The following is a 24,461-nucleotide window of genomic DNA, read 5'->3' on the forward strand; positions in this document are numbered from 1 at the left end:
TTTCTTTTCACACTACATCTCAATGATTTGGATGATGGAATTGATGGCTTTCTGGCCAAGTTTGTGGATGATACAAAGATAGATGGAGGGGCAGGTAGTGTTGAGGAAGTAGAGAGGCTACAGAAGGACTTAGACAGATTAGGGGAATGGACAAAAGGGTCACAGATGGAATAAAGTGTCGGGAAGTGTATGGCCATGCACTTTGGTACAAGAAATATAAGCATAGACAATTTTCTAAAAGGAGAGAAAATTTAAAAATCCGAGGTGCAAAGGGACTTGGGAGTCCTCGTGCAGGATTCCTGAAAGGTTAATTTGCAGCTTGAATCTGTAGTGAGGAAGGCAAATGTGAGGTTAGCATTCATTTCAAGAGGACTAGAATATAAAAGCAAGGATGTAATGTTGAGGTTTTATAAGGCACTGGTGAGGCATCACTTGGAGTATTGTGAGCAGTTAAGGGGGCCCTCATCTAAGAAAAGATGTGTTGACACTGGAGAGTGGTCAAAGAAGGTTCACAAAAATGATCCCAGGATTGAAAGGCTTGTCGTATGAGGAACATTTGACGGCCCTGGGCCTGTACTTAGTGGAATTCAGAAGAATAACAGGGGATCTCACTGAAACCTATCAAAAGGGCAAGATTTTCCCTTGAGGAAATCATGCTGACAATGGCCAATTTTATCATATTTCTCCAAGTACCCTGAGACCTTGTCCTTAATTATTGACTCTAACTTCTTCCCAACCTCTGAGAGACTAACTGGCCTACAGTTTCCTTTCTTCTGCCTCTCTCCCTTCTTGAAGAGAGTAGAACCCTGGGGGTGCACATGATGTGGTCCAGCTGACTTATTTTTAGACCTCTCGGTTTCCCAAGAACCTTCTCTCTAGTAATGGTAACTTCTCACACTTCATGACCCCTGACACCTGGATCTTGCACCATACTGCTAGTGCCTTCCACAGTGAATACTGATGCAAAATACTTATTCAGTTCATCCACCATTCCCTTGTTCCCCATTACTACCTCTCCAGCACTGTTTTCCAGTGATCTGATATCCTCTCTTTTACACTTTATGAATTTGAAGACACTTTTGGTATCCTCTTTAATATTATTGGCTAGCTTACTTTTGTCTTCCATCTTTTCCTTCTGAATTACTTTTTAGTTGCCTTCTGTTAGTATTTAAAAACTTCCCACTAATTTTTCCTCTATTATATGCCCTCTCTTTGGCTTTTATGTCAGCTTTGACTTCTCTTGTTAGCCATTGTTGTGTTAACTTGCCTTTAGAACACCTCTTTCTCTTTGAGATGTACCTCCATCCATTGCTGCTCTGCCAGTGTTCTTTTCCAATCAATTCTGGCCAACTCCTCTCTCATGCCTCTGTAGTTCTCTTTACTCCACTGTAATACTGATACATCTGACTTTAGCTTCTCCTTTTCAAATTTCAGGGTGAATTTGATCATATTATGGTTACTTTCACCTAAGGATTCATTTACCTTAAGGTCTTTCAATTCCAATTCATTGCATAGCACTCAGTCCAGAATAGCTGATACTCCTGGTGGGCTCAACCACAAGCTGCTCTAAAAAGCCATCTTGTAGGCACTCTACAAATTCTCCCTCCTGGAATACAGCACCATCCTGATTTTCCCAATCTACCTGCATTTTGAAATCCCAAATGACTATTGCAACATTCTCTTTTTGGCATGCATTTTCTATCTCCAAATGTAATTTATAGATCACATCCTTACTACTGTTTCGAGGTCTATATACAACTCCGATTAGTCTTTTTAACCCTTGCAGTTCCTTAGCTCTATCCACAAAGATTCAACAGCCTCTGACCCTATGTCACCTCTTTCTCATGATTTGATTTCATTTTTTACCAACAGAGCAACGCTGCCCCCACTGCCTTCCTGCCTGTCCTTTCGATACACTGTGTATCCTTGGATGTTAAGCTCGCAGCTATAATCTTCTTTCAGCCATGATTCAGTGATGCCTTCACCATACATGCCAACCTGCAATTGTGCTACAAGTTCATCTACCCGTAGTGGTCACCAACCTTTTTAAGCCCAAGATCCCCTACCTCGACCTTAGTGAAAGGCAAGATCTACTTACTAAATCGTTTAGAGAAAAAACAGCTCAGATTGTACTGCCAATTTGAGGCCTTTTATTTGGGCTAATTGTATTTGAAGTACACAAAATACTTCTGTCAAACTTTCAAATTAATTCAAACAAGAAAACATTGTAACTAGCAACACACATCAAAGTTGCTGGTGAACGCAGCAGGCCAGGCAGCATCTCTAGGAAGAGGTACAGTCGACATTTCAGGCCGAGTACCTCTTCCTAGAGACGCTGCCTGGCCTGCTGCATTCACCAGCAACTTTGATGTGTGTTGCTTGAATTTCCAGTATCTGCAGAATTCCTCGTGTTTGCGACTATAACTAGCATATCTTTCTTTAAGAATATTACAATACTTCACACATTTAATTCTAAGTTTCATTATTTAATTTTATTTCAACACGAAAAATAAATGAATAAAAATTAACTGTTGCACTCAGTGTGATGACTGGGGCTGAATACTTATTGCTAGTTCCCAGAAATTTGGCTCATAACTACAGACAGCCAGTGTGAGACAGTCTGTGAGGTGTCTGTCAGTAAGACAGCTCCTGTATTTAGATTTAATAATTTTTCATCTGTGAAAATGCAATTTCACATAGATAAGTTAACCCGAAGTAGGCACTGACTTTTAGTGCTATGAAACCAACTATTGCTGGGCCCCATCAGTAGTAACTGCCACCAGTTTATGAATGGGGTTGTCATTTTCACAGGCATATTTTTTAAACTCATTGTAAATATCCTCACCTCTCGTTCTGCAAAAGAGTGAGGAAGTCCTCCTTTGTTGTAAAATCCTGGAAAGCCATTCTGACAAATACAACAAGCTGAGCTGTTTGCATTACATCCAGGGATTCATCGAATTGTAGTGAAAAATATTCACGTCCTCTGACAGTGACTCTACCCTCCTTGTCACTGTTGCAGGGCCAAGCGGAATATTACGTATTGCGGTTGTGATGTCATTTTTGTTTTTAAAGACATTAAAAACAGTCTCTGCAGTAATAGCCATTGCTTCCATGAATAAATCGCTATCTGTAAAAGGCTTCTTGTGTTTAGCCAAAAGGTGACTTACATGAAATGATGCTTCAATAGCAGCCTTATCTTGAGCAGCATGTTTTATGAAAAACGATTGCTGGGCCTTCAACCCTGATTTCAACTCCTCAACTTTCCTGGCATGAATTGCCTTCTTTGGTGTCTTTAAATTTCTGATGGTTGGTGTTGTGGTACCACTCCAGATTCCCTCTTTTCGTCAGTGCTTGTGTTTGGTGGCACAACATACATACACACTTGTCTTTCACCGACGTAAATAGAAATTCCTCTTCCCATTCTGAATGGAATTTGTATGTTTTCGCCTTCTTTCGTGGAGCCTCCACCATGCTATCAGGATATCATAAGCAAGTGCCGTATATTGATGTTTGCGACAGTCTGTACTCTTATCCAGTGGCCCCCAACCTCCGGGCCACGAAGAATGCAGTGGTACAGCGGAGGCCGGAATGCACTCAGCACATCTTTAAGAAAAGAAACCGAAATAAACAAGCTAATTGCAATCGGCCATCACCTCTGATCCGGGCCGACATTTACGTGCTGGGAGGCACCTAATTAATTAGCTTGTTTATTTCAGCTTTTTTCTTAAAGATGTGCTGGGTGTGTTCTGACTACCGCTGTACCGCTGCATGCTTCGCGGCCCGGTGGTTGGGGACCACTGCATATCTAATTTAATTGGTCACTTTGATGCAGCACAAGCTACGCTGAAAACGCAGTTCACGACGGGGGTGCTACACACATACGCACTGGGCAGAAAGAACGGAACTAAAACCCCGCAACCTGGAAACAATCTCTCTTTACAAACAGCTTTGTAGCAAAAGTATTGCTACATTACCATTATCCTAATTAGTATTACTTATTTTTATAATGCTCACATTACAACAGTATTTGTGTATTTATTTTAGATTTTTTTCGGGATCTACTGGGAAAGTCTCAAAGATCGACCGGTCGATCGCAATTGATGAGTTGGCGACCCCTAGTCTACAGTATTCCATATACTACGCGCATTCAAATATAACACCTCAGTCCTATATTCACCCTTTTCAATGTTGTCCGCCTTTTATGTTGCAACTCATCCTGTTGACTGCAATTTTGCCCTATCATTAGCCTCTCCTCACTATACATTGCCTCTGTTTGTAAACCAGCTGCCTCATCTTCAGTTCTATCATCCACCTTCCCTACGATACTTCTTGCTCAAGACACTCATCACACCATGCTCAATCTTTTGATTCCTAATTTTGACTGAGGTCTTACCAACATCTGCCTCCATAACCTCTCCACAAACTGTTCTGGCACTCTGGTTTCCCATCCCCCCGCAACTCTATTTCAAACCCCACTATGCAGCATTAACAAACTTTCCCGCTAGGATATTAGTCCCCCTCCAGTTCAGGTGCAAACTGTACCTTCTGTACAGGTCCCACCTTCCCTGGAAGAGAGCCCAATGATCCAAAAATCTTATGCCCTCCCTCCTACACCAACTCCTTAGCTATGTATCAAACTGTATAATCTTCCTAGTTCTGTCTTCACTAGCATGTGGCATGGTTAGCAAGACTGGAGATCACAATCTTGGAGGTCCTGCCCATTAACTTAGCACCCTAAACTGCCTAAGCAGAACCTCATCACTCGTCCTACCCATGTCATGGACCATGACTTCTGACTGTTCACCCTCCCACTAAAGAATACTGAGGACTTGATCTGAGATATCCCGGACCCTGGCGCCCGGGAGACAACATACCATCTCGTTCTCGCCTACAGTACCTCCTGTCCATTCCTCTAACAAATCCCCTATCACCACAGCATGCCTCATCTCCCCCCTTCCTTCTGAGTCACAGAGGCAGACTCAGTGCCAGACACCCGACCACTGTGACATTTCTCTGTTAGCTCAACCCCCCCAACTGCATCCAAAGTGGGAAAACCTGTTGTTGAGGGGGATGGCCACAGGGACACTCTGCACTGGCTCCTTAACCCCTTTCCCCTTCCTGACTGTCACCCAATCTCTTGTGTCCTGCACCTTAGGTGTAACTACCTCTCTATACATCCTGTCTATCACCCCCTCAGCCTCCTGAATGATTCAGAGTCCATCCAATTCCAGCTACAACTCCTTAATGTGGATTGTTAGAAGCTACATCTGCATGCACTTCTCGCAGGAACACTGGAGGTCTCCCTGCCTTCCCACATCCCATAAGAGGAGCATTCCACTATCCTGCCTGGCATCTCTCCTGTGCTAGTTGAGCAGATATAAAGAAGGGAAGGGAAGAAACCTAACCTTGAGCTTTTCCTTCCTTTGCTTCCTCTGACTGAAGCCTTTATTTGTTGGAGCCATGAAGAGCAAAAGCCTCAAGATCACCACTCTGACTCTGTCCAACCTGACGACGGCCGCTGTGACGATAATCTTAGAGCTAGTGCTGTTAATACTTACGCTAACCACTACACGACCACAGGAGAATTAAGGGTTATGGGAAAAAGGCAAGTTGGTGGAGCTGATCCAACAACCAAGTCAGCCCTGATCTAATTGAATAGCAGATCGTCTAAGCCTGCTTCTAGTTCTTATGTTCTTCTGGAGTCAACCACTCCATCATGGGCACAAGCCTCAATAACATTGAGGACATCTTAAAGATGTTTTACCTCAAGAAGGTGGCATCCATCATTAAGGACCCTCACTATCCCTCTTCTCATTACTACCATAGGGGAGAAGGTAGAGGAGCCTGAAGACCACACTTGTTCAGGAGCCGCTTCTTCCCCTCCACCATCAGATTTCTAAATGTCCATGAATCACCAAACACTACCTCATTTGTACTATCTACTGCATTTATTTTGTAATTTAAAGTAGTTTTATGTCTTAGCACTGTACTGCTGCCACAAAACAATACATTTCATGTCACTTAAGAAGCTGATTCTGGTCTGATGGTAATAACAAGACTGCAGATGCTAGAATCTGGAGTAGAACACAATATGATGGAAGAACTCTTTATCTCATATTCCACCTGTGTAGTCTACAAACCAATCAGTGTGCACACTGAATTCTATCTTGTTCCCCCCATACTCACCCCCACCCACAATAATCATGTTTCTTTCCCCTACCCGATCGGCTTCATCAGCGCATCACCCACACACTCCTCCCACTGTGTCCCCTCGCCCTCTGTTCCCATCTCTCCTTATGACTTCCCTTATTTTATTCCATGTTCCACCTTCCTTTCCTATCAGATTTCATCATCTTCATCACCTCCACCGATCACCTCTCAGCCGTTGTACCCTCAAAGCTGTGCAGCTGCACAGTAACAGAAATGCCCCCGTGCACATAGCCTTTGTTGGCACACAGCTGGAATTTTCTTAACATTTAAACATTCAATGTTCCATGCAGTTTTCAGGCTGTTTACAATTTCCTGCTCAGAGCAATGGTTGGCCCATGCCTCTGTAAAATAAATGAGAGGGAGTGTTGCTCTCAGCCTCTGTCACTAATCCCACTCTCCCCTCTGCCTATCACCCCTCCTCAGCTGGATCATCTGCCAGTTCTTGTACCACCCATTTCCTCCAATACAGGTTATCTTGTCTCTTTATTTCCAGTCTAGGTGAAGGGTCTCAACCAGCAACACTGACTGTTCATTCCCCTCCATAGATTTCACCCGACCTGATGAGTCCCTTCAGCATCTTGCATGTGAGTAAAAACTTCCCCAGTCCTGTCAGAGAGGACAAGAGGAAAACTGACATCGGTGAGCAAGGGTTAAAACTGATCAGTCTTCTTGCCCCTTGTTGTATGAAAATTCCTTATACGAAATACTGTAATTTGGTTGGAAAAGTTAAGGTGAGACAATAATAGGCTGGTTGTGATACCAGTGTTGAGAAAGAGTTGCACTGGGGACTGATCACATACATAGGAGAATCACACTCCTCATGAGGTGTTTAATTCCAATCCAGAGGTGTTTAATTTTATCCTTTGATTAAACCTTAACACTGTGACAAGTAGCGATAGCAGTTCAGATTGGGAAAGGATTTTGCTGAGTTGGACAGCTGGGAGTTCAAGACCCACTTGAGAGACTGGAGCACAGGTTACCTAGACTGACACATCGGCAATAATGCTACTGTGCTGGCCCATGATGGCTTTGCACACCAAAGGGTTCTTCAGAAATCAAAAATGAGGCATAATATGCGGGAGGAGAGAGAGCAGCGCACCACGCATACGCAGCCCTCCGGTGAAAATTGATATCATATCCGTTAAATAGGGGCTGTAGACAATTCTCATTTGATGGAGATAGATGTGAAAGCACAGAGGAACACCTGGAGAAATTTCTGAAACGCCAGTTCGCTGCTGTTGTTACTGCATTGTCGGGAATCTTCTGGAGAGAAGGCCTTAAAATCCCTGGCTTTGCCTGCTGTTGGCGACTGAGATTGAGGTCGAATCGTTTGGACAGTGATGGCGCTCAGTACTCGGTGTCGGAGAGCTGATCGGAGGCTCGAAGTTTTCGGATGACCCAGAGTCAGACTGGTCGGCATGGCAGGGAGAGTTTTTCTTCCTTCTCCCGTCTGCGTGAGATGTGGGACATTTGAGAGACTTTGAACTTTTTATGTGCTCATGGACTTCTTCATCAAGTTATGGTATTGTTGCACTGTTGTAACTATATGTTATAATTATGTGGTTTTGTTAGTTTTTTCAGTCGTGGTCTGTCCTGTGTTTTGTGGTATCACATTGGAAGAAATATTGTATCATTTCTTAATGCATGCATTACTAAATGACAATAAAAGAGGACGGCATGTCTTCAAAGTGCGCATGCGCCATTCGTGCATGCAGCCTGTTACAGTTGCTCTGTTTAGTTTCTTACTTTTTAAACTTCTTAACTTAGGTTATTCGTTATATTTTTTTCTTATGGTAACACGTTGAAGCTGCACCCTCTCTAACATGCTGGTGGAGAGAGTTTTATTTGATTTTTTAGCACTGGAAATAGTTACATTCGGACACGTCTCGTTAGCGTGGCAGCAATTTGGCTGCATTGTTTATTCCAGGGACCAGCTGATTGCGCTCATGCTGGCCGGCTTAGCGAACAGAGCAGTGGACATCCCAGCTGAAATCTGGAGAAAAACACACAGAGGATGCAGAGGGGGATCAAAAAGGCGAAGGAAGGGGACCGGGTCGAGACAACAGAGGCTTATGGAGAAGAGAAGTTATAAGCCGTGTCTCCCCTCTCTCATCATGGGAAATGTGAGATCGCTGGGGAATTAAATGGATGAATTGATGGCGTTTGTCAGGAGTCAGAGAACATTTCAGGAGAGCAGTGTCATGTGTTTTACTGAAACGTGGCTGCACGAGAACATACCTAATCAAAGTGTTTCTATAGAGGGCTTCCAGACCATTCAAGCTGACCGGAATTGCACTGACAGCAGTAAGTGTAAAGGAGGGGGGCTTGCGGTTCTGGTAAACAACAGATGGTGCAATCCTGGGCATATTACGATCAAGGAACGTGTTTGTAGCCCGGATATTGAACTTTTTGCTGTTGGACTCCGGCCATATTATTTGCCAAGGGAAACCTCGCATGCAATTGTGGTTGTTGTGTACATCCCTCCCTCTGCCAACCCGACGTCGGCGTGTAACATCATTTACACCATCATAGCCAGATTACAAACCCAGCACCCGAGTGCCCTCATTACCATCTCGGGTGACTTCAACCATGTTACCATGGCTAGAACGCTGCCCAACCTCATGCAGTATGTGAGCTGTACAACCAGAGGGGAGAGGACTCTGGATTTGATGTATGCTAACGTTAAGGATGCATACAGCTCCTCTCTCCTACCCCCACTGGGAAGGTCAGATCACAACCTGGTGCATCTAAAACCCTGCTACGTGCCTCTGGTGAAGAGTAAACCGGCAACCTCAAGGACAGTGAGTAAATGGTCGGAGGAGGCTTATGAGGCGCTCCAGGGTTGTTTTGAGGTGACAGACTGGCAGGCACTCTGTGAGCCACATGGAGAGGATATTGATGGGTTCACAGAGTGCATCACTGATTACATCAACTTCTGTGTGGACTGCAATGTTCCGACAAGAACTGTCCTTTGTTATTCAAATAACAAGCCATGGGTGACAAAGGACATTAAGGACATCCTGAACGCTAAAAAGAGGGCGTTTAGAGATGGAAATAGGGAGGAGCTGAGGGCAATACAGAGGGACCTGAAAGCCAGGATCAGAGAGGCTAAAGACAGGTACAGGAGGAAGCTTGAGTGCAAAACTCCAGCAGAACAACATGAGAGAGGTCTGGAGGGGGATGAGGACCATCACTGGGTTCTGGCAAACTAGCAACAGAGGAGCTGAAGGCAGTGTGGACAGGGCCAATGAACTTAACCTGTTCTTTAACAGATTTGACACTGTGACCCCTGCCCATCCCACACATGAGTCATCTGTTGTCGGCCCCCAAGTAACACATATTCCACTCTCCCCCCTACCCCTCCTCACAGTCCCCCACCCTGCTCTCATGACTATACCCCTTCCCCACACGAAACCACCACGGTGGGCTTCACAGTTGAACAGGTGAGAAGACAGCTGAAACGTCTCAACCCAAGCAAGGCTGCAGGACCAGATGGTTTCAGTACCAGGGTGCTCAAAGCCGGTACCCCTCAGCTATGTGGAGTACTTCGCCTGTATTCAACCCGAGCCTGAGGCTCCAGAGGGTTCCTGCGCTGTGGAAGACATCCTGCCTCGTCCCTGTGCCGAAGACACCGCGCCCCAGCGGTCTCAATGACTACAGACCGGTGGCATTGACCTCCCACATCATGAAGACCCTGGAGAGACTTGTTCTGCAGCTGCTCCAGCCTATGGTCAGGCCACACTTAGGTCCCCTCCAGTTCACCTACCAGCCCCGACTAGGAATTGAGGATGCCATCATCTACCTGCTGAACCGTGTCTATGCCCACCTGGACAAGCCAGTGAGCACTGTGAGGGTCATGTTTTTTGACTTCTCCACCATCCACCCTGCTCTGCTGGCGGAGAAGCTGACAGCGATGCAGGTGGATGCTTTCCTGGTGTCATGGATTCTTGATTACCTGACTGGCAGACCACAGTACCTGTGCTTGCAACACTGTGTGCCCGACAGAGTGATCAGCAGCACTGGGGCTCCACAGGGGACTGTCTTGTCTCCCTTTCTCTTCACCATTTACACCTTGGACTTCAACTACTGCACAGAGTCTTGTCATCTTCAGAAGTCTTCTGATGACTCTGCCATTGTTGGATGCATCAGCAAGGGAGATGAGGCTGAGTACAGGGCTACGGTAGGAAACTTTGTCACATAGAAACATAGAAAATAGGTGCAGGAGTAGGCCATTCGGCCCTTCAAGCCTGCACCGCCATTCAGTATGATCATGGCTGATCATCCAACTCAGAACCGTGTACCAGCCTTCCCTCCATACCCCCGATCCCTTTAGCCACAAGGGCCATATCTAACTCCCTCTTAAATATAGCCAATGAACTGGCCTCAACTGTTTCCTGTGGCAGAGAATTCCACAGATTCACCACTCTCTGTGTGAAGAAGTTTTTCCTAATCTCGGTCCTAAAAGGCTTCCCCTTTATCCTCAAACTGTGACCCCTCATTCTGGACTTCCCCAACTTCGGGAACAATCTTCCTGCATCTAGCCTGTCCAATCCCTTTAGGATTTTATACGTTTCTATCAGATCCCCCCTCAATCTTCTAAATTCCAACGAGTATAAGCCTAGTTGATCCAGTCTTTCATCATGTGAAAGTCCTGCCATCCCAGGAATCAATCTGGTGAACCTTCTTTGTACTCCCTCTATGGCAAGGATGTCTTTCCTCAGATTAGGGGACCAAAACTGCACACAATACTCCAGGTGTGGTCTCACCAAGGCCTTGTACAACTGCAGTAGTACCTCCCTGCTCCTGTACTCGAATCCTCTCGCTATAAATGCCAGCATACCATTCGCCTTTTTCACCGCCTGCTGTACCTGCATGCCCACTTTCAATGACTGGTGTATAATGACACCCAGGTCTCGTTGCACCTCCCCTTTTCCTAATTGGCCACCATTCAGATAATAATCTGTTTTCCTGTTTTTGCCACCAAAGTGGATAACTTCACATTTATCCACATTAAATTGCATCTGCCATGAATTTGCCCACTCATCTAACCTATCCAAGTCACCCTGCATCCTCTTAGCATCCTCCTCACAGCTAACACTGCTGCCCAGCTTCGTGTCATCCGCAAACTTGGAGATGCTGCATTTAATTCCCTCATCCAAGTCATTAATATATATTGTAAACAATATGGTGTGAGCAGAATTATCTGCAGCTTAATGTGAAAAAGACTAAGGAGCTGGTGGTAGACCTGAGGAGAGCTAAGGTACCGGTGACCCCTGTTTCCATCCAGGGGGTCAGGGTGGACATGGTGGAGGATTACAAATACCTGGGGAAACAAATTGACAATAAACTGGACTGGTCAAAGAACACTGAGGCTGTCTACAAGAAGGGTCAGAGCCGTCTCTATTTTTCCTGAGGAGACTGAGGTCCTTTAACATCTGCCGGACGATGCTGAGGATGTTCTATGAGTCTGTGGTGGCCAGTGCTATCATGTTTGCTGTTGTGTGCTGGGGCAGCAGGGTGAGGGTAGCAGACACCAACAGAATCAACAAACTCATTCGTAAGGCCAGTGATGTTGTGGGGATGGAACTGGACTCTCTGACGGTGGTGTCTGAAAAGAGGATGCTGTCCAAGTTGAATGTCATCTTGGACAATGTCTCCCATCCACCACATAATGTACTGGTTGGGCACAGGAGTACATTCAGCCAGAGACTCATTCCTCCGAGATGCAGCACAGAGCGTCATAGGAAGTCATTCCTGCCTGTGGCCATCAAATTTTACAGCTCCTCCCTTGGAGGGTCAGACACGCTGAGCCAATAGGCTGGTCCTGGACTTATTTCCTGGCATAATTTACATATTACTATATAACTATTTATTGTTTTATTATTATTTATTATTTATGGTGCAACTGTAACGAAAACTAATTTCCCCCGGGATCAATAAAGTATGACTATGACTATGACTATGACTATAATCTAATCTAATAATCTAAAACTTGTTACCTATGATTGTTCTATTAATTGTGACAAGAGCTAAGAAAGGACAAAGCATAGAGAGAGAGAACAAAGGGAGGAGAAGAGCAGACTAAAAATGTAGTGTGGTCTTCTTAAAGCAGACCATCGGGCTCCTGAACCAACATGGATAACTTCATTCACCTCAACACTGAATGGATTCCACAACCTATAGACTCACTTTCAAGTGGTCCACAACTCATGTTTTCAACATATTTGTTTATTTATTCATTCATTCATTCATTTATTTATTATTTGTTCTGTATTTGCACAATTTGTATTATTTTGCACCTTGATTGTTTGTCTGTTTATGTTTGTGTGTACTTTTCATTGATTCTATTGTGTTTCTTCATATTTCGTGTGAATGCCGCAAGAAAATGTATCTTGGGGTCGTATATGGTGACATATGTGTACTTTCATAATAAATTTACTTCGGACTTTGAGATAATAGAAACTCCATTGATCACAGTTAACCAATCAGATAGCCAGATTCAAGGACTATGACACTCGCCACTGTAACTAAGAAGTTTCCAGAAAAATACAGAGGCAATTGTACCCACAGGGAAACTTAATGAATATACTGGAGGTGATAATATAAAAATACAAATAAGCATAACAAAGTTAAACTACAAGAAAAATAACAATTCTACAGCCCATCCAACAAGTGTAACAAGTGTTCCTCCTCAGATGAAGAATCTGTAGTGACCTGAATGACTGCCTGAAGGGTAAAACAGTCTTGCGGAGGAACTGAGCACATGGAGTAGAATCTGTAGGAAGAAAGGAATTATGGAGTCTTTGGGTTGAAACCCTGCACCATGACCTCTTCCTCTCCTCCCCATGTGTGCTCCTCGACCCACTCGAGCAGATTGTTTACTGAGACATATACCAGCTTCTGTAGATCCTTGTGTCTCCAGACTACTTAGAGCATTCCTAGACCAGGAGACATTGTACTCTGCTTAGACCGAAACATCTAAGACATAGGAGCAAAATTAGGCCATTCAGCCCGCTGAGTCTGCTCTGCCATTCCATTATGGTTGATTTATTATTCCTCTCAACTGCACTTTCCTGCCTCTTCCCCATAACTTTTGACACCCTTACTAATCAGGAACCTATCAACTGCTGCTTTAAATACACTCCGTGACTTGGCCTCCACAGTCATCCGTGGCAATGAATTCCACAGATTCACCATCCTCTGGCTAAAGAAAGTTCTCCTCATCTCTGTTCTAAACAGATGTCCTTCCATTCTGAAGCAGAGCCCTTTGCTCTCAGAACACTCATCCCACCCAACCCCCACTACAGGAAACAGTCTCTCCACATCCACATGGACTTTCAATATTTGACAGGTTTCAAAGAGATCCCCTCTCATTCTTCTGAACTCCAGTGAGTACAGGCCCAGAGCCATCAAACTCCGCTCAAAGGTCTTTCAAGTCTTTTTCTTGAAAATGTTTACAGTGCAATGCAGTGTCTGAGGTAATAGTGAGATGTGAGAGGGTGGTAACTAGAATTGTTGATTAGATTAACTGCCTTGCGGAAGAAACTCTTAGGAAGATGCTTAAAACACTTTAAACAATTTCAATAATGCTAATTTTAATATTGTAAAACATTAAATTCCTGCTGGTATTTATGCAATTATGCACATTTTATTCCGTATCTGTACTTCGAGCCGCTGCCCTCGGAGAGCCTGCTGGTTCGAGTTGCTGCATTCTGAGGGACCGCTGGTTCGAGTCACTGCCCTCGGAGGGGCTGCTGGTTCGAGTCCCTGCCCTCGGAGGGGCTGCTGGTTCGACTCCCTGCCCTCGGAGGGCTGCTGGTTCAAGTCACTGCCCTCGGAGGGGCTGCTGGTTCGAGTCCCTGCCCTCAGGGGGGCTGCTGATTCGGGTCCCTGCCCTTGGAGCGTCTGCTGGTTCAAGTCCCTTCCCTCGGAGGGGCTGCTGGTTCATGACGCTAACCTTGGAGGGGCTGCTGGTTGAGTCCCTGCCCTCGGAGGGGCTGCTGGTTCAAGTCCCTGCCCTCGGAGAGACCACTGTTTCAAGTCCCTGCCCTCAGAGGGGCTGCTGGTTCGAGTCACTGCCCTCGGAGGGGCTGCTGGTTTGAGTTGCTGCCCTTGGAGGGGCTGCTGATTCGAGTCCCTGCCCTCGGAGGGGCTGCTGGTTCGAGTTGCTGCCCTTCGAGCATCTGCTGGTTCGAGTCCCTGCCCTTGGAGCGTCTGCTGGTTCGAATCCCTGCCCTCGGAGGGGCTGCTGGTTCGAGTCCCTGCCCTCAGAGGGGCTGCTGGTTCGAGTCACTGCCCTCGGAGGGGCTGCTGGTTTGAGTTGCTGCCCTTGGAGGGGCTGCTGATTCGAGTCCCTGCCCTCGGAGGGGCTGCTGGTTCGTGTCGCTGCCCTCGGAGGGGCTGCTGGTTCGAGTCCCTGCCCTCGGAGGGGCTGCTGGTTCGTGTCGCTGCCCTCGGAGGGGCTGCTGGTTCGAGTTGCTGCCCTTCGAGCGTCTGCTGGTTCGAGTCCCTGCCCTTGGAGCGTCTGCTGGTTCGAATCCCTGCCCTCGGAGGGGCTGCTGGTTCGAGTCCCTGCCCTCGGAGGGGCTGCTGGTTCGTGTCGCTGCCCTCGGAGGGGCTGCTGGTTCGAGTCCCTGCCCTCAGGGGGGCTGCTGATTTGAGTCCCTGCCCTAGGAGGGGCTGCTGGTTCGAGTCACTGCCCTCGGAGGGGCTGCTGGTTCGACTCCCTGCCCTCAGGGGGGCTGCTGATTCGAGTCCCTGCCCTTGGAGCGTCTGCTGGTTCAAGTCCCTTCCCTCGGAGGGGCTGCTGGTTCGTGTCGCTAACCTTGGAGGGGCTGCTGGTTCGAGTTGCTGCCCTTGGAGGGGCTGCTGGTTCGAGTCCATGCCCTCGGAGGGGCTGCTGATTCGAGTCCCTGCCCTCGGAGAGACCACTGTTTCAAGTCCCTGCCCTTGGAGCGCCTGCTGGTTCGAGTCCCTGCCCTTGGAGCGTCTGCTGGTTCGAGTTCCTTCCCTCGGAGGGGCTGCCGGTTCGTGTCGCTGCCCTTGGAGGGGCTGCTGGTTCGAGTTGCTGCCCTTGGAGGGGCTGCTGGTTCGAGTCCATGCCCTCGGAGGGGATGCTGATTCGAGTCCCTGCCCTTGGAGGGGCTGCTGGTTCGAGTTGCTGCACTTGGAGCGTCTGCTGGTTCGAGTCCCTGCCCTCGGAGGGGCTGCTGGTTCGAGTCGCTGCCCTTGGAGGGGCTGCTGGTTCGAGTCCATGCCCTCGGAGGGGCTGCTGATTCGAGTCCCTGCCCTCGGAGGGGCTGCTGGTTCAAGTTGCTGCACTTGGAGCGTCTGCTGGTTCGAGTCCCTGCCCTCGGAGGGGCTGCTGGTTCGAGTCGCTGCCCTCGGAGGGGCTGCTGGTTTGAGTTGCTGCCCTCGGAGGGGCTGCTGCTTCGAGTCACTGCCCTCAGAGGGGCAGCTGGTTCGAGTCCCTGCCCTCAGAGGGGCTGCTGGTTTGAGTCCCTGCCCTCGGAGGGGCTGCTGGTTCAAGTCCCTGCCCTCGGAGAGACCACTGTTTCAAGTCCCTGCCCTCGGAGGGGCTGCTGGTTCGAGTCACTGCCCTCGGAGGGGCTGCTGATTCGAGTCCCTGCCCTCAGAGGGGCTGCTGATTCGAGTCCCTGCCCTCGGAGGGGCTGCTGGTTTGTGTCGCTGCCCTCGGAGGGGCTGCTGGTTCAAGTCCCTGCCCTCGGAGAGACCACTGTTTCAAGTTCCTGCCCTCGGAGGGGCTGCTGGTTCGAGTCACTGCCCTCGGAGGGGCTGCTGGTTTGAGTTGCTGCCCTTGGAGGGGCTGCTGGTTCGAGTCCCTGCCCTCGGAGGGGCTGCTGGTTCGTGTCGCTGCCCTCAGAGGGGCTGCTGGTTCGAGTCCCTGCCCTCGGAGGTTCTTGATGCTCTCAGAGATGTTATTGAAAATCTGAGACTTATGAATGGGACCGTAGTTCATTCTGGCCTTATTCAGTTCAATGTTTTTTTAAAATTCTTGCCAATTCTTTCTTGTTGCCGATTGGCAGGTTGGTGGGTTTGGGTGATCTGTTAGTTATTGTGCGAGGGAGGGGTTAGGGATGTTAGGGGTTTGTGAGGTTTTGCTTCTTTTTCTTTTCATGATATCTTTCAATTATTTATATGGTTTTCTATATTCTATGGCAACCTGGAGAAGACACATTTGAGAGTTGTATTCTGCATACATACTTTGATAAAATGAAACTTTGAACCTTTTCAACCTCCTACTTTTTTATATAATTCTTTATTCTTTATAATTGTTGAATGTTGTTATTTTTTGATACGTCATGCCAACACAAATTCCTAATACATGTACTGGAAATGGCAAGTAAAGTTGATCTTTGATGATCACAGAAACAAAGGAAGACGTGACACAGGAGAGGACTTTCAGACCAAAGGTCAGAGGGCAGATTCATTCAACTGGTATCAGGAAAGGAGGGTTTACTGTATAGGGAGAGGCTTTCCAGACCAGACTGTATTCCCTGATGTTTTTCCTGTGCCTCTGATACTACTGTATTAATTATACAGTATTTATATAATACAGCACAGTAACAGGCTCTGGCCCAATGAGCCTGCACCAGCCAAATGCACACGTGACCAATTAACCTACTAAATGGTATGCCTTTGGGATGTGGGAGGAATCCAGAGCACCCAGAGGAAATCCACTTGCTCATGGGGAGAACATACTAACTCCTTACATACAACAGCAGGAACTGAACCTGGGTCACCGGTGTTGTAATGGCATTATGCTAACCGTTGAGCAACGGTGCTACCACAAATTTTCAAAGTTCAAAGTAAATTTATTATCAAAGTACAAAAATGTCACCATATACAATCCTGAGGTAAATTTTCTTGCGGGTAGTCACAATACATACAAGAAACACAATAGAATCAATGGAAGACCCTCACCCAACAGGACGGACAAAACACCAGTGTGCAAAAAACAACAAACACTGCAAATAAAGATGATGATGATAATAATAATAATAATAAATAAGCAATATCATACATCATATTCCCAAATCTCAGTCATTAATATACTTCAATAGAGCAGTGGTGATAATACTAGCTATAGAGAGACCTGTCTGCTGACAGCTCATCAGGGAGTAGAACTCGGTTAATAGACAACAATATGTCTTCAAAATCTTGCATTGATAATATGGACTCCTACTGTACCTCATCATGGCCTTGTACTCTACTGTCTGCCTACACTGTGTTCTGATTTCTCTTACAGTACCTCAATGCAAGGATGCAATGAAAGGGTCTGTATACACAGCGTGCAAAACAAAGTTTATTACTGAGCTTGGTACATGAGACAATCATAAGCCAATTTATCGACCTAAGACCGAATAGAGAGCTCACCTTCACAAGCCTGAGTGTTGCAGAGAGCTTCCTCAGAATGTAGCCCAATGCAGATGTCCCCACCGTTTGCTGGCATTGGACTCGTACAAGTCCGTGTACGCTGGTAGTGTCCACCTCCACATGTTGCAGAGCATAGGGACCAGGGTGACCAGCAGGACCAAGCTCCCTTAACTGTAATCAAGATTGAAAGGAAAAGTAGGGTTTAGCCTGAAGCCTAGGTATCAACAACCATATACCCTTGGTTCAGTCTTGGCCATGCTTCATGTGCATGACTTCAAGTCCCACTCCAGAGTTACACTGTCAAAGAATTCTTGTCTTAAAGTCATACAGCACTACAGCACAGAAACAGGTCCTGTGGCCCATCAAATCCATGCCGACCTGGTCTTCTGTCTAGTCCCATCCACGTGCACCTGGATCACAGGCCTCTATATTACTCTCATCTATGTAGCTGTCCAAATTTCTCTTAAACGTTACAATTGAACCCACATTTACCAGTTCCACTGGCATCGTGTTCCACAGCCACATCACCCTCTGGGTGAAGAAGCTCCCCCTCAGATTCCCTTTAAATATTTCACCTTTCACCTTCAACCTACAACTTCTAGTTCTGGTCTTACCCAACCTGAAAGGTGCAGGTTGATGGGAAGGGGCAGAATAACAGTTCGGCACGGACTAGACAGGAAAAGAGCCTATCTGTGTGCTATAGTGCTCTATGACACACACTCGTCTCTGAAGTATATTAACATCACCTTGTAGCTTACAGTCATAGAGCTACGGAGCACATCAGCATGGAAACAGGCCCCTCGATCCACATAGTCCATGTTGGCTATCGTGTTGAGTGTATTCCTGAAATAGAACCGTTCAGAGATTCTGAAAGCCTACTTGGGACTCTGAGCTTGAGTTACCTGGGCAAAGTTGCTGGTTACAGTTCTCGTACTCAATGGGGGACCCCAGGCAGGGCAGCCCCCCGTTCTTGGGCTCTGGGTTGGTGCAGCTTCTCCTCCTGGAGCGGAATCCTGTCTCACACTCTCGGGAACAGGATGACCAGGGCATCCATGCTGACCATCCACCATTGATCCTGCGGAGAGCTTGGTGGCTAAACTTCAAAAGGTCATCAATCACATCTGCAGAGGAGACAGACGATGGTTATGTAACAGGATAAGTAATATCATGGTGCACTGGCTACTGTCCCAGAGATACCACCTGATTTCAGTATATAGCAGTGAATATTTATAGGATTGTTTTCATATTGATATTGACTGTGATTTTTTTAATTTTGTGTTCATGTTCTGTATTGTGTGTGTGTGTATTTTAATGCTGCCTTAGATCTGAAATAACATTTGTTTTGTTCTCCTGTTCTCAGATACTTTTTCAATAAATGGATTGCTAAAACTGTATAAAACTTTAGTTAGGCCACATTTAGAGTATTGTGTGTAGCTCTGATCATTGCATTAGAGGAAAGATTTTTTTAATTGAGATATAAAACAGAACAGGCTTTCCAGCACCGCAAGCCAAGCTGCCAAGCAACTCCCAATTTAACAGTAGTCTAATCATGGGATAATTTACAAAGACCAATTAACCTAGCAATCAGTACATCTTTGGACTGTATGAGGAAACCAGAGCACCCAGAGGAAACCCACGCAGTCACAGGGAAAACGTACGGACAATGATGTAAATTGAACACAAGCTTCTGGTACTGTAAAGCGTTGTGCTACCATAATGGGGATGTTTTGGAGGGGATGCTGAAAAGGTTCACCATGAGAGCTTCTGTGAGCTCAGGTCAAGTTTATTGACATGGACACAAGTACAGCAAGGTACAGGTACAACGAAAATTTGCTTTCAGCAGCATGATGCGTAGAGACAATGGACAGTCATAAAATATATAAGAATATGTCTATGGTAGTGCAAGAGGTGGTATATAGTGTTGCATTACTGAGGTATGGCTGGGGTTGTTCATATGGTTTGAGAAGTTGATGGTTGTAGGAAAGTAGTTGTTCCTGAGCCTGGTGATGTGGGGATTCCGGCTTCTGTGCTTCCTGATGGTAGCAGTGACAAGAGAGCATAGCCCAAATGGTGGGGATCCTCTTTCCTAAGAGTTCAGGCAATACTGAAGATCCTCAGGAGTCAGAACTCACAAGCCTAGACCAGGTCCTTACCATTGAATAAGGGTAACCTCTTAAATTTGAATGTCTCAGTCCCTTCTCCATTATCCAGCTGGATTAGTTTGTTGACCGTATGCTATTATGCTGTGGATACTAATCACTAATGTTTTTCAAATCACTTTCAGCACATCCCAAAGGGCATGACAGCCAACAAACTACTTCACTCAAATGCAGAAGAAGCTATTTACACACAGGTACTGCATTGATAATTGGTCTCATGGTATGTGCTGAGAGATAAATATCAGTCCAAATAAAAGGTCTCATTGTCAAAAATTGACTGTCCATTTCTCTCCACAGGTCCTGGCTGACCCACTGAGTTCTTCCAGCAGTTTGTTTTTGCTCCGGTCCCAGCATCTGTCGTCTCTCCAGTCGCCAGCTAATCTGGGCTAGTTAACGGCTAGGTGTTGATCAGGACACTGGGAATAATCACCTAGCTCCTCTCTCCTGTTCCCTTATTACAGTAGACACTTTTGACAAACTCTCTACACCCATTGAATGTGGAGCTGGCTAAGGAACTGGAGAGATTGGGGCAAATATCAGAGGTACTCTGAGATAAGGAAGAAGGATGCATTGACAAAGTGATATTAGAAGAGGCAGGGGTGCGTCTTGTGAAGCATAAACAAAAGGCAGATGAAAAGCTTTGTCCCATTTTCCCCAAAAGTCTGGGTCAACTAGCTCATGAGCCAGTCCTCAGTAGGGGATCAGAAGTGGAGCGAATCTGTAACATTAAATTCCTTGGTATTATATCCTGGGACTAGCACATAGATGTCATCACAAAGAAGGCATGATTTAGCATGTCATCTGAAACTCTGACAGGCTTCTGTAGGTGCACAGTGGAGAGTATCCTGACTGGTTGCATCACAGCCTACTATGGATACGCAAGATCCAAAAAGTCTGGAAAAAGTGGTGATTCCAACTCAGTCTATCACAGATGTATCCCTCCCCACCACTGAGCACATTTACAAGGAGAGCTGCCACAAGAAATCAGCATCCATCATCAAGGACCCCACCATCTAGACCATGCTTTCTTCTCATTGTCACCATTAAGAAGAAGGTACAAGAGCTTTAGGTCCCACACCACCATTTTCAGGAACAGTTATTACCCTGCAACCATCAGGTTTCTGAACCAATGTGGGCAATTTCACTCAGCACAACACTAAATTGATTTTATAACCTATGGACTCACTTTTAAGGATTCAACAACTCTTGTTCTTAGTCTGTACGTATGTATGTACGTACAGTACGTATTTATCTATCTGTCTATCTATCCATTAATTCGCTTATTCTGGAAGAAGATGGCACCAGTGAACAATGCTACAGAAGGTGACAGCTCAAGGCAGTTCTTAACATCTTTTTATTTCAGATATGGTTCTGCTACTGTTCAAGCCTGTTATCTATATTCTGGCAGTGTGACTTCAGACCTTTCGGGCAATCTGGCTCCACAAGTCTGCAACCAAAGCATGCCAGCAAGCCAGGAGATGGGGCCAGCAAGCCAGGAGATGGGGCCAGTAAGCCAGGAGATGGGGCGTGAGCCCATGATCAACTCCATCTCTTGCCAATTAAAGTGCCGAGGAAGATTGAAATCATCGGGGTGGGTGTGAGAGTTCAGTGCTGTCTACCAGCCTCTCCCTCACTGCTGCCAGAGGAGGTGTCTGCGAAAGGTGGTCTCTCTCTCTCCCTACTGCTCACTGCTTTCAAGGGAAGATGGCATGAACATTGACTTCTCTAACTTCTGCTAATGCCCCACCTCCCCCTTGTACCCCATCCATTATTTATTTATATACACACATTCTTTCTCTCTCCCTCCTTTTTCTCCCTTTGTCCCTCTGACAATACCCCTTGCCCATCCTCTGGGGTTTGCCGCCCTCCCCCTTTTCCTTCTCCCTGGGCCTCCCGTCCCATGATCCTCTCATATCCCTTTTGCCTATCACCTGTCCAGCTCTTGGCTCCATCCCTCCTCCTCCTGTCTTCTCCTATCATTTTGGATCTCCCCCTCCCCCTCCCCCTCCCACTTTCAAATCTCTTACTAGCTCTACCTTCAGTTAGTCCTGACGAAGGGTCTCGGCCCGAAACGTCGACTGTACCTCTTCCTAGAGATGCTGCCTGGCCTGCTGCGTTCACCAGCAACTTTTATGTGTGTTGTTTGAATTTCCAGCATCTGCAGAATTCCTCGTGTTTGCGTTTCAAGGGAAGATCCTTGCTTTTGAGTGATCTCTCTCTCCCCTGATGTTGGCAGATGATGCCAGAACAAGGTCTAGTCAATTCCGATTGTAGATTTGAACTTTAATTAAGGTTTATCATGTGCTCTAGCTCAGATCACTTTTTTTGTTACTACGTTTGGCTGATTTTTGAATTGAGGCAGCCTACCGATAATGAACACTGAGCGGAACTGAACTGAAATATGCCTTTTCATTTTGTCCTTTATATTCCGTGTTTTCACTCTTTTTTTTGTTGCCATTTGCGCGATTTTTTTGTGCGTCGGGAGAGGAGATTTGATGCTTTTCTTTGTATGGGTTGGTTTTTGGGGAAGGTGAATTTCAGGGTCATACATACTTTAATAATAAATGTTCTTTGAATCTGTTTATTCATTTAATCGCTTGCTCAGTTTGTCATTGCTTGTCTCAGTCTTTATTTTTCATTGATTCTATGTGAAGTTTTTCATTGATTCTATTGTATTTCTTTGTTTTCCTGTGAATGCCCACAAGAAATGAATAGTATATTGTGACATGTACGTACTTTGATAATAATTTATTTTGAGCTTTGAATGCTGTGCTCTGCTGTACTGTTCTAGGTGCTGCCTGACCTGCTGAGCTTCTCCAGCAGAGATTGCTCCAGATTCCAGCATCTACCGTCCCTTGTGTCATCTTGGGCAGTAGTCTTGCCTGCTGGACCCCACTACCTCATAGCAAACAGATGACAACAGAAGTGGGGAAAGGAAGATTGGACTCTTAAGCTTGATTAATGTTGTATTTCCCCACTCTTCTCCTCAGCTGCCTATCTCCTCACCCTGATGCCCTTCCTCCTTTGCTTTTTCCCATGGTTTACTCTCCTCTCCTATCAGAGTCCTTCTTCTCCAGCCCTTTATCTTCTCCACCTACCAGCTCCCAGCTTCTTACTTCACTCCCCACTCTTCCACACACCTTACTTCACCTATCACCTTCTAGCTTGTACTCCTTCCCTTCCCCTATCTTCTTATTCTGGCATCTTCCCCTTCCCTTTCCAGTCCTGATGAAGGGTCTCAATCTGAAATGCTCACCGTTTATTCATTTCCATAGATGCTGCCTGACCTGCTGTGTTCCTCCAGCATTTTGTGTGTGTTGCTTTCTACTTCCTCCAGCCCAGTTCTACACTGTGAGCATTGGTGGTTCAGTGCCCCTGTTGACTTACGATCAGTGGGGCAGGCTGAGCTCCCATCTGCAGGGCAGAACCGGCTGTCCACCCTCTTTTTCCCCAGTTGGAGATCATGAGGGTCCGAGAGCGGCGCCCGGCAGGTGTAGCGGAAGCGTTGCTCGTGACGGGCTCCATTCTGGCTGATGTTGACCAGCATCCAGGGTGTCCAGGGTGTGTTCCTGCGCACCTCGGGACACGAGTCCACGTTACAGGCTCGGTGTTCCTGCAAGAGGGAGAAAGGAACAGACCAGGTGTGAGGAATCATTGAGCACACCTCCACTACATTTCAGTATGATTCTAATCCAAAAACTTCACTAGAATAAACAGCTGCCACGATGCACCAAACTCAGGTTGGATGAGCAAAATCTCATATTCTGTCTGGGTAGCTGCCAACCCGATTGCATAGACATCGATTTCTCTAACACTCCCCTCCCCTCTTTCCATTCTGCATTCTGGTTATCCCATCATTTCTTTGCTACTCCTCCCTTGCCCATCACCTCCTTCTGGTTTCCCTCCTCCTTCCATTTCTTTCATGGTACACTGTCCTTTCCAATGAGATTCCTTCTTCAGCCTTTTACATTTTCCACCTTCCAGCTTCTTACTTCATCCCTTGCCCTTCACCCACCCACCTCAACCTCCCCCACCTGGTTTCACTTATCACCTGCCAGCCTGTATTTCTTTCATTTCCCTCCCCTTCTTCTTATTCTGGGTTCTGTCCTGATGAAGGGTCTCAACTTGAAATGTCAACAATTTCCCTCCATAGATGCTGCCCAACCTGGTGAGTTCCTCCAGCATTTTATTTATTGATTGATTGATTAATTGATTGAGATACAGCATGGAATAGGTTTTGGGTATGTTGCTCAGAGTTTGCGGAATCACTTGTGTCACTGTAATGACCACTGAGACTACAAGTCTCAGATCTATTTTGAGTTAGAAAAACATGGAAGCATGCTCTTCAGCCCGACTCACCCATGCCGACAATAATGTCCGCCTAAGCAAGTCCTATCTGCCTGCATTTGGCCCAAATCCCTCCAAACCCTTCTATCCATGAACCTGTGCAAATGTCTTTTAAATGTTGTTATTGCAGCTACCTCTACCACTCCCTCTGGTAGTTCCTTCCATTTACACACCACCCTTTGCTTGAAGAAGTTGCCCCTCACGTTTCTTTTGAATATTTCCCCTCTGGACTTAAACTGATGCCTTCTCGGTTTTGATACCCTTTCGCTGGAAAAAAAAGACTGAGTGCATTCACCCTGTCTACGCCCCATGATTTTATACATAATTTTACCCCTGGGTCTCCTACAC

The 24,461-nt window shown here is 46.3% G+C and overlaps 1 protein-coding gene across 2 annotated transcripts in view; it reads right to left on the minus strand.

Moving 5' to 3' along the window:
* Positions 1–24,461, minus strand: part of sema5ba (sema domain, seven thrombospondin repeats (type 1 and type 1-like), transmembrane domain (TM) and short cytoplasmic domain, (semaphorin) 5Ba) — a 539,592-nt gene that overhangs the window by 17,469 nt on the left and 497,662 nt on the right. For both annotated transcript variants that reach the window (XM_072260941.1, XM_072260942.1), the window contains 3 exons: positions 23,154–23,379; positions 18,510–18,728; positions 17,608–17,778 (listed from right to left, as the gene is read on the minus strand). In XM_072260941.1, the coding sequence (XP_072117042.1) occupies positions 17,608–17,778; positions 18,510–18,728; positions 23,154–23,379 (616 nt within the window). The remainder of the gene's footprint in view (positions 1–17,607; positions 17,779–18,509; positions 18,729–23,153; positions 23,380–24,461) is intronic.

The sequence above is a fragment of the Mobula birostris genome, chromosome 6 (genome assembly GCF_030028105.1).
Source record: "Mobula birostris isolate sMobBir1 chromosome 6, sMobBir1.hap1, whole genome shotgun sequence".
Lineage (NCBI taxonomy): Eukaryota > Metazoa > Chordata > Chondrichthyes > Myliobatiformes > Myliobatidae > Mobula > Mobula birostris.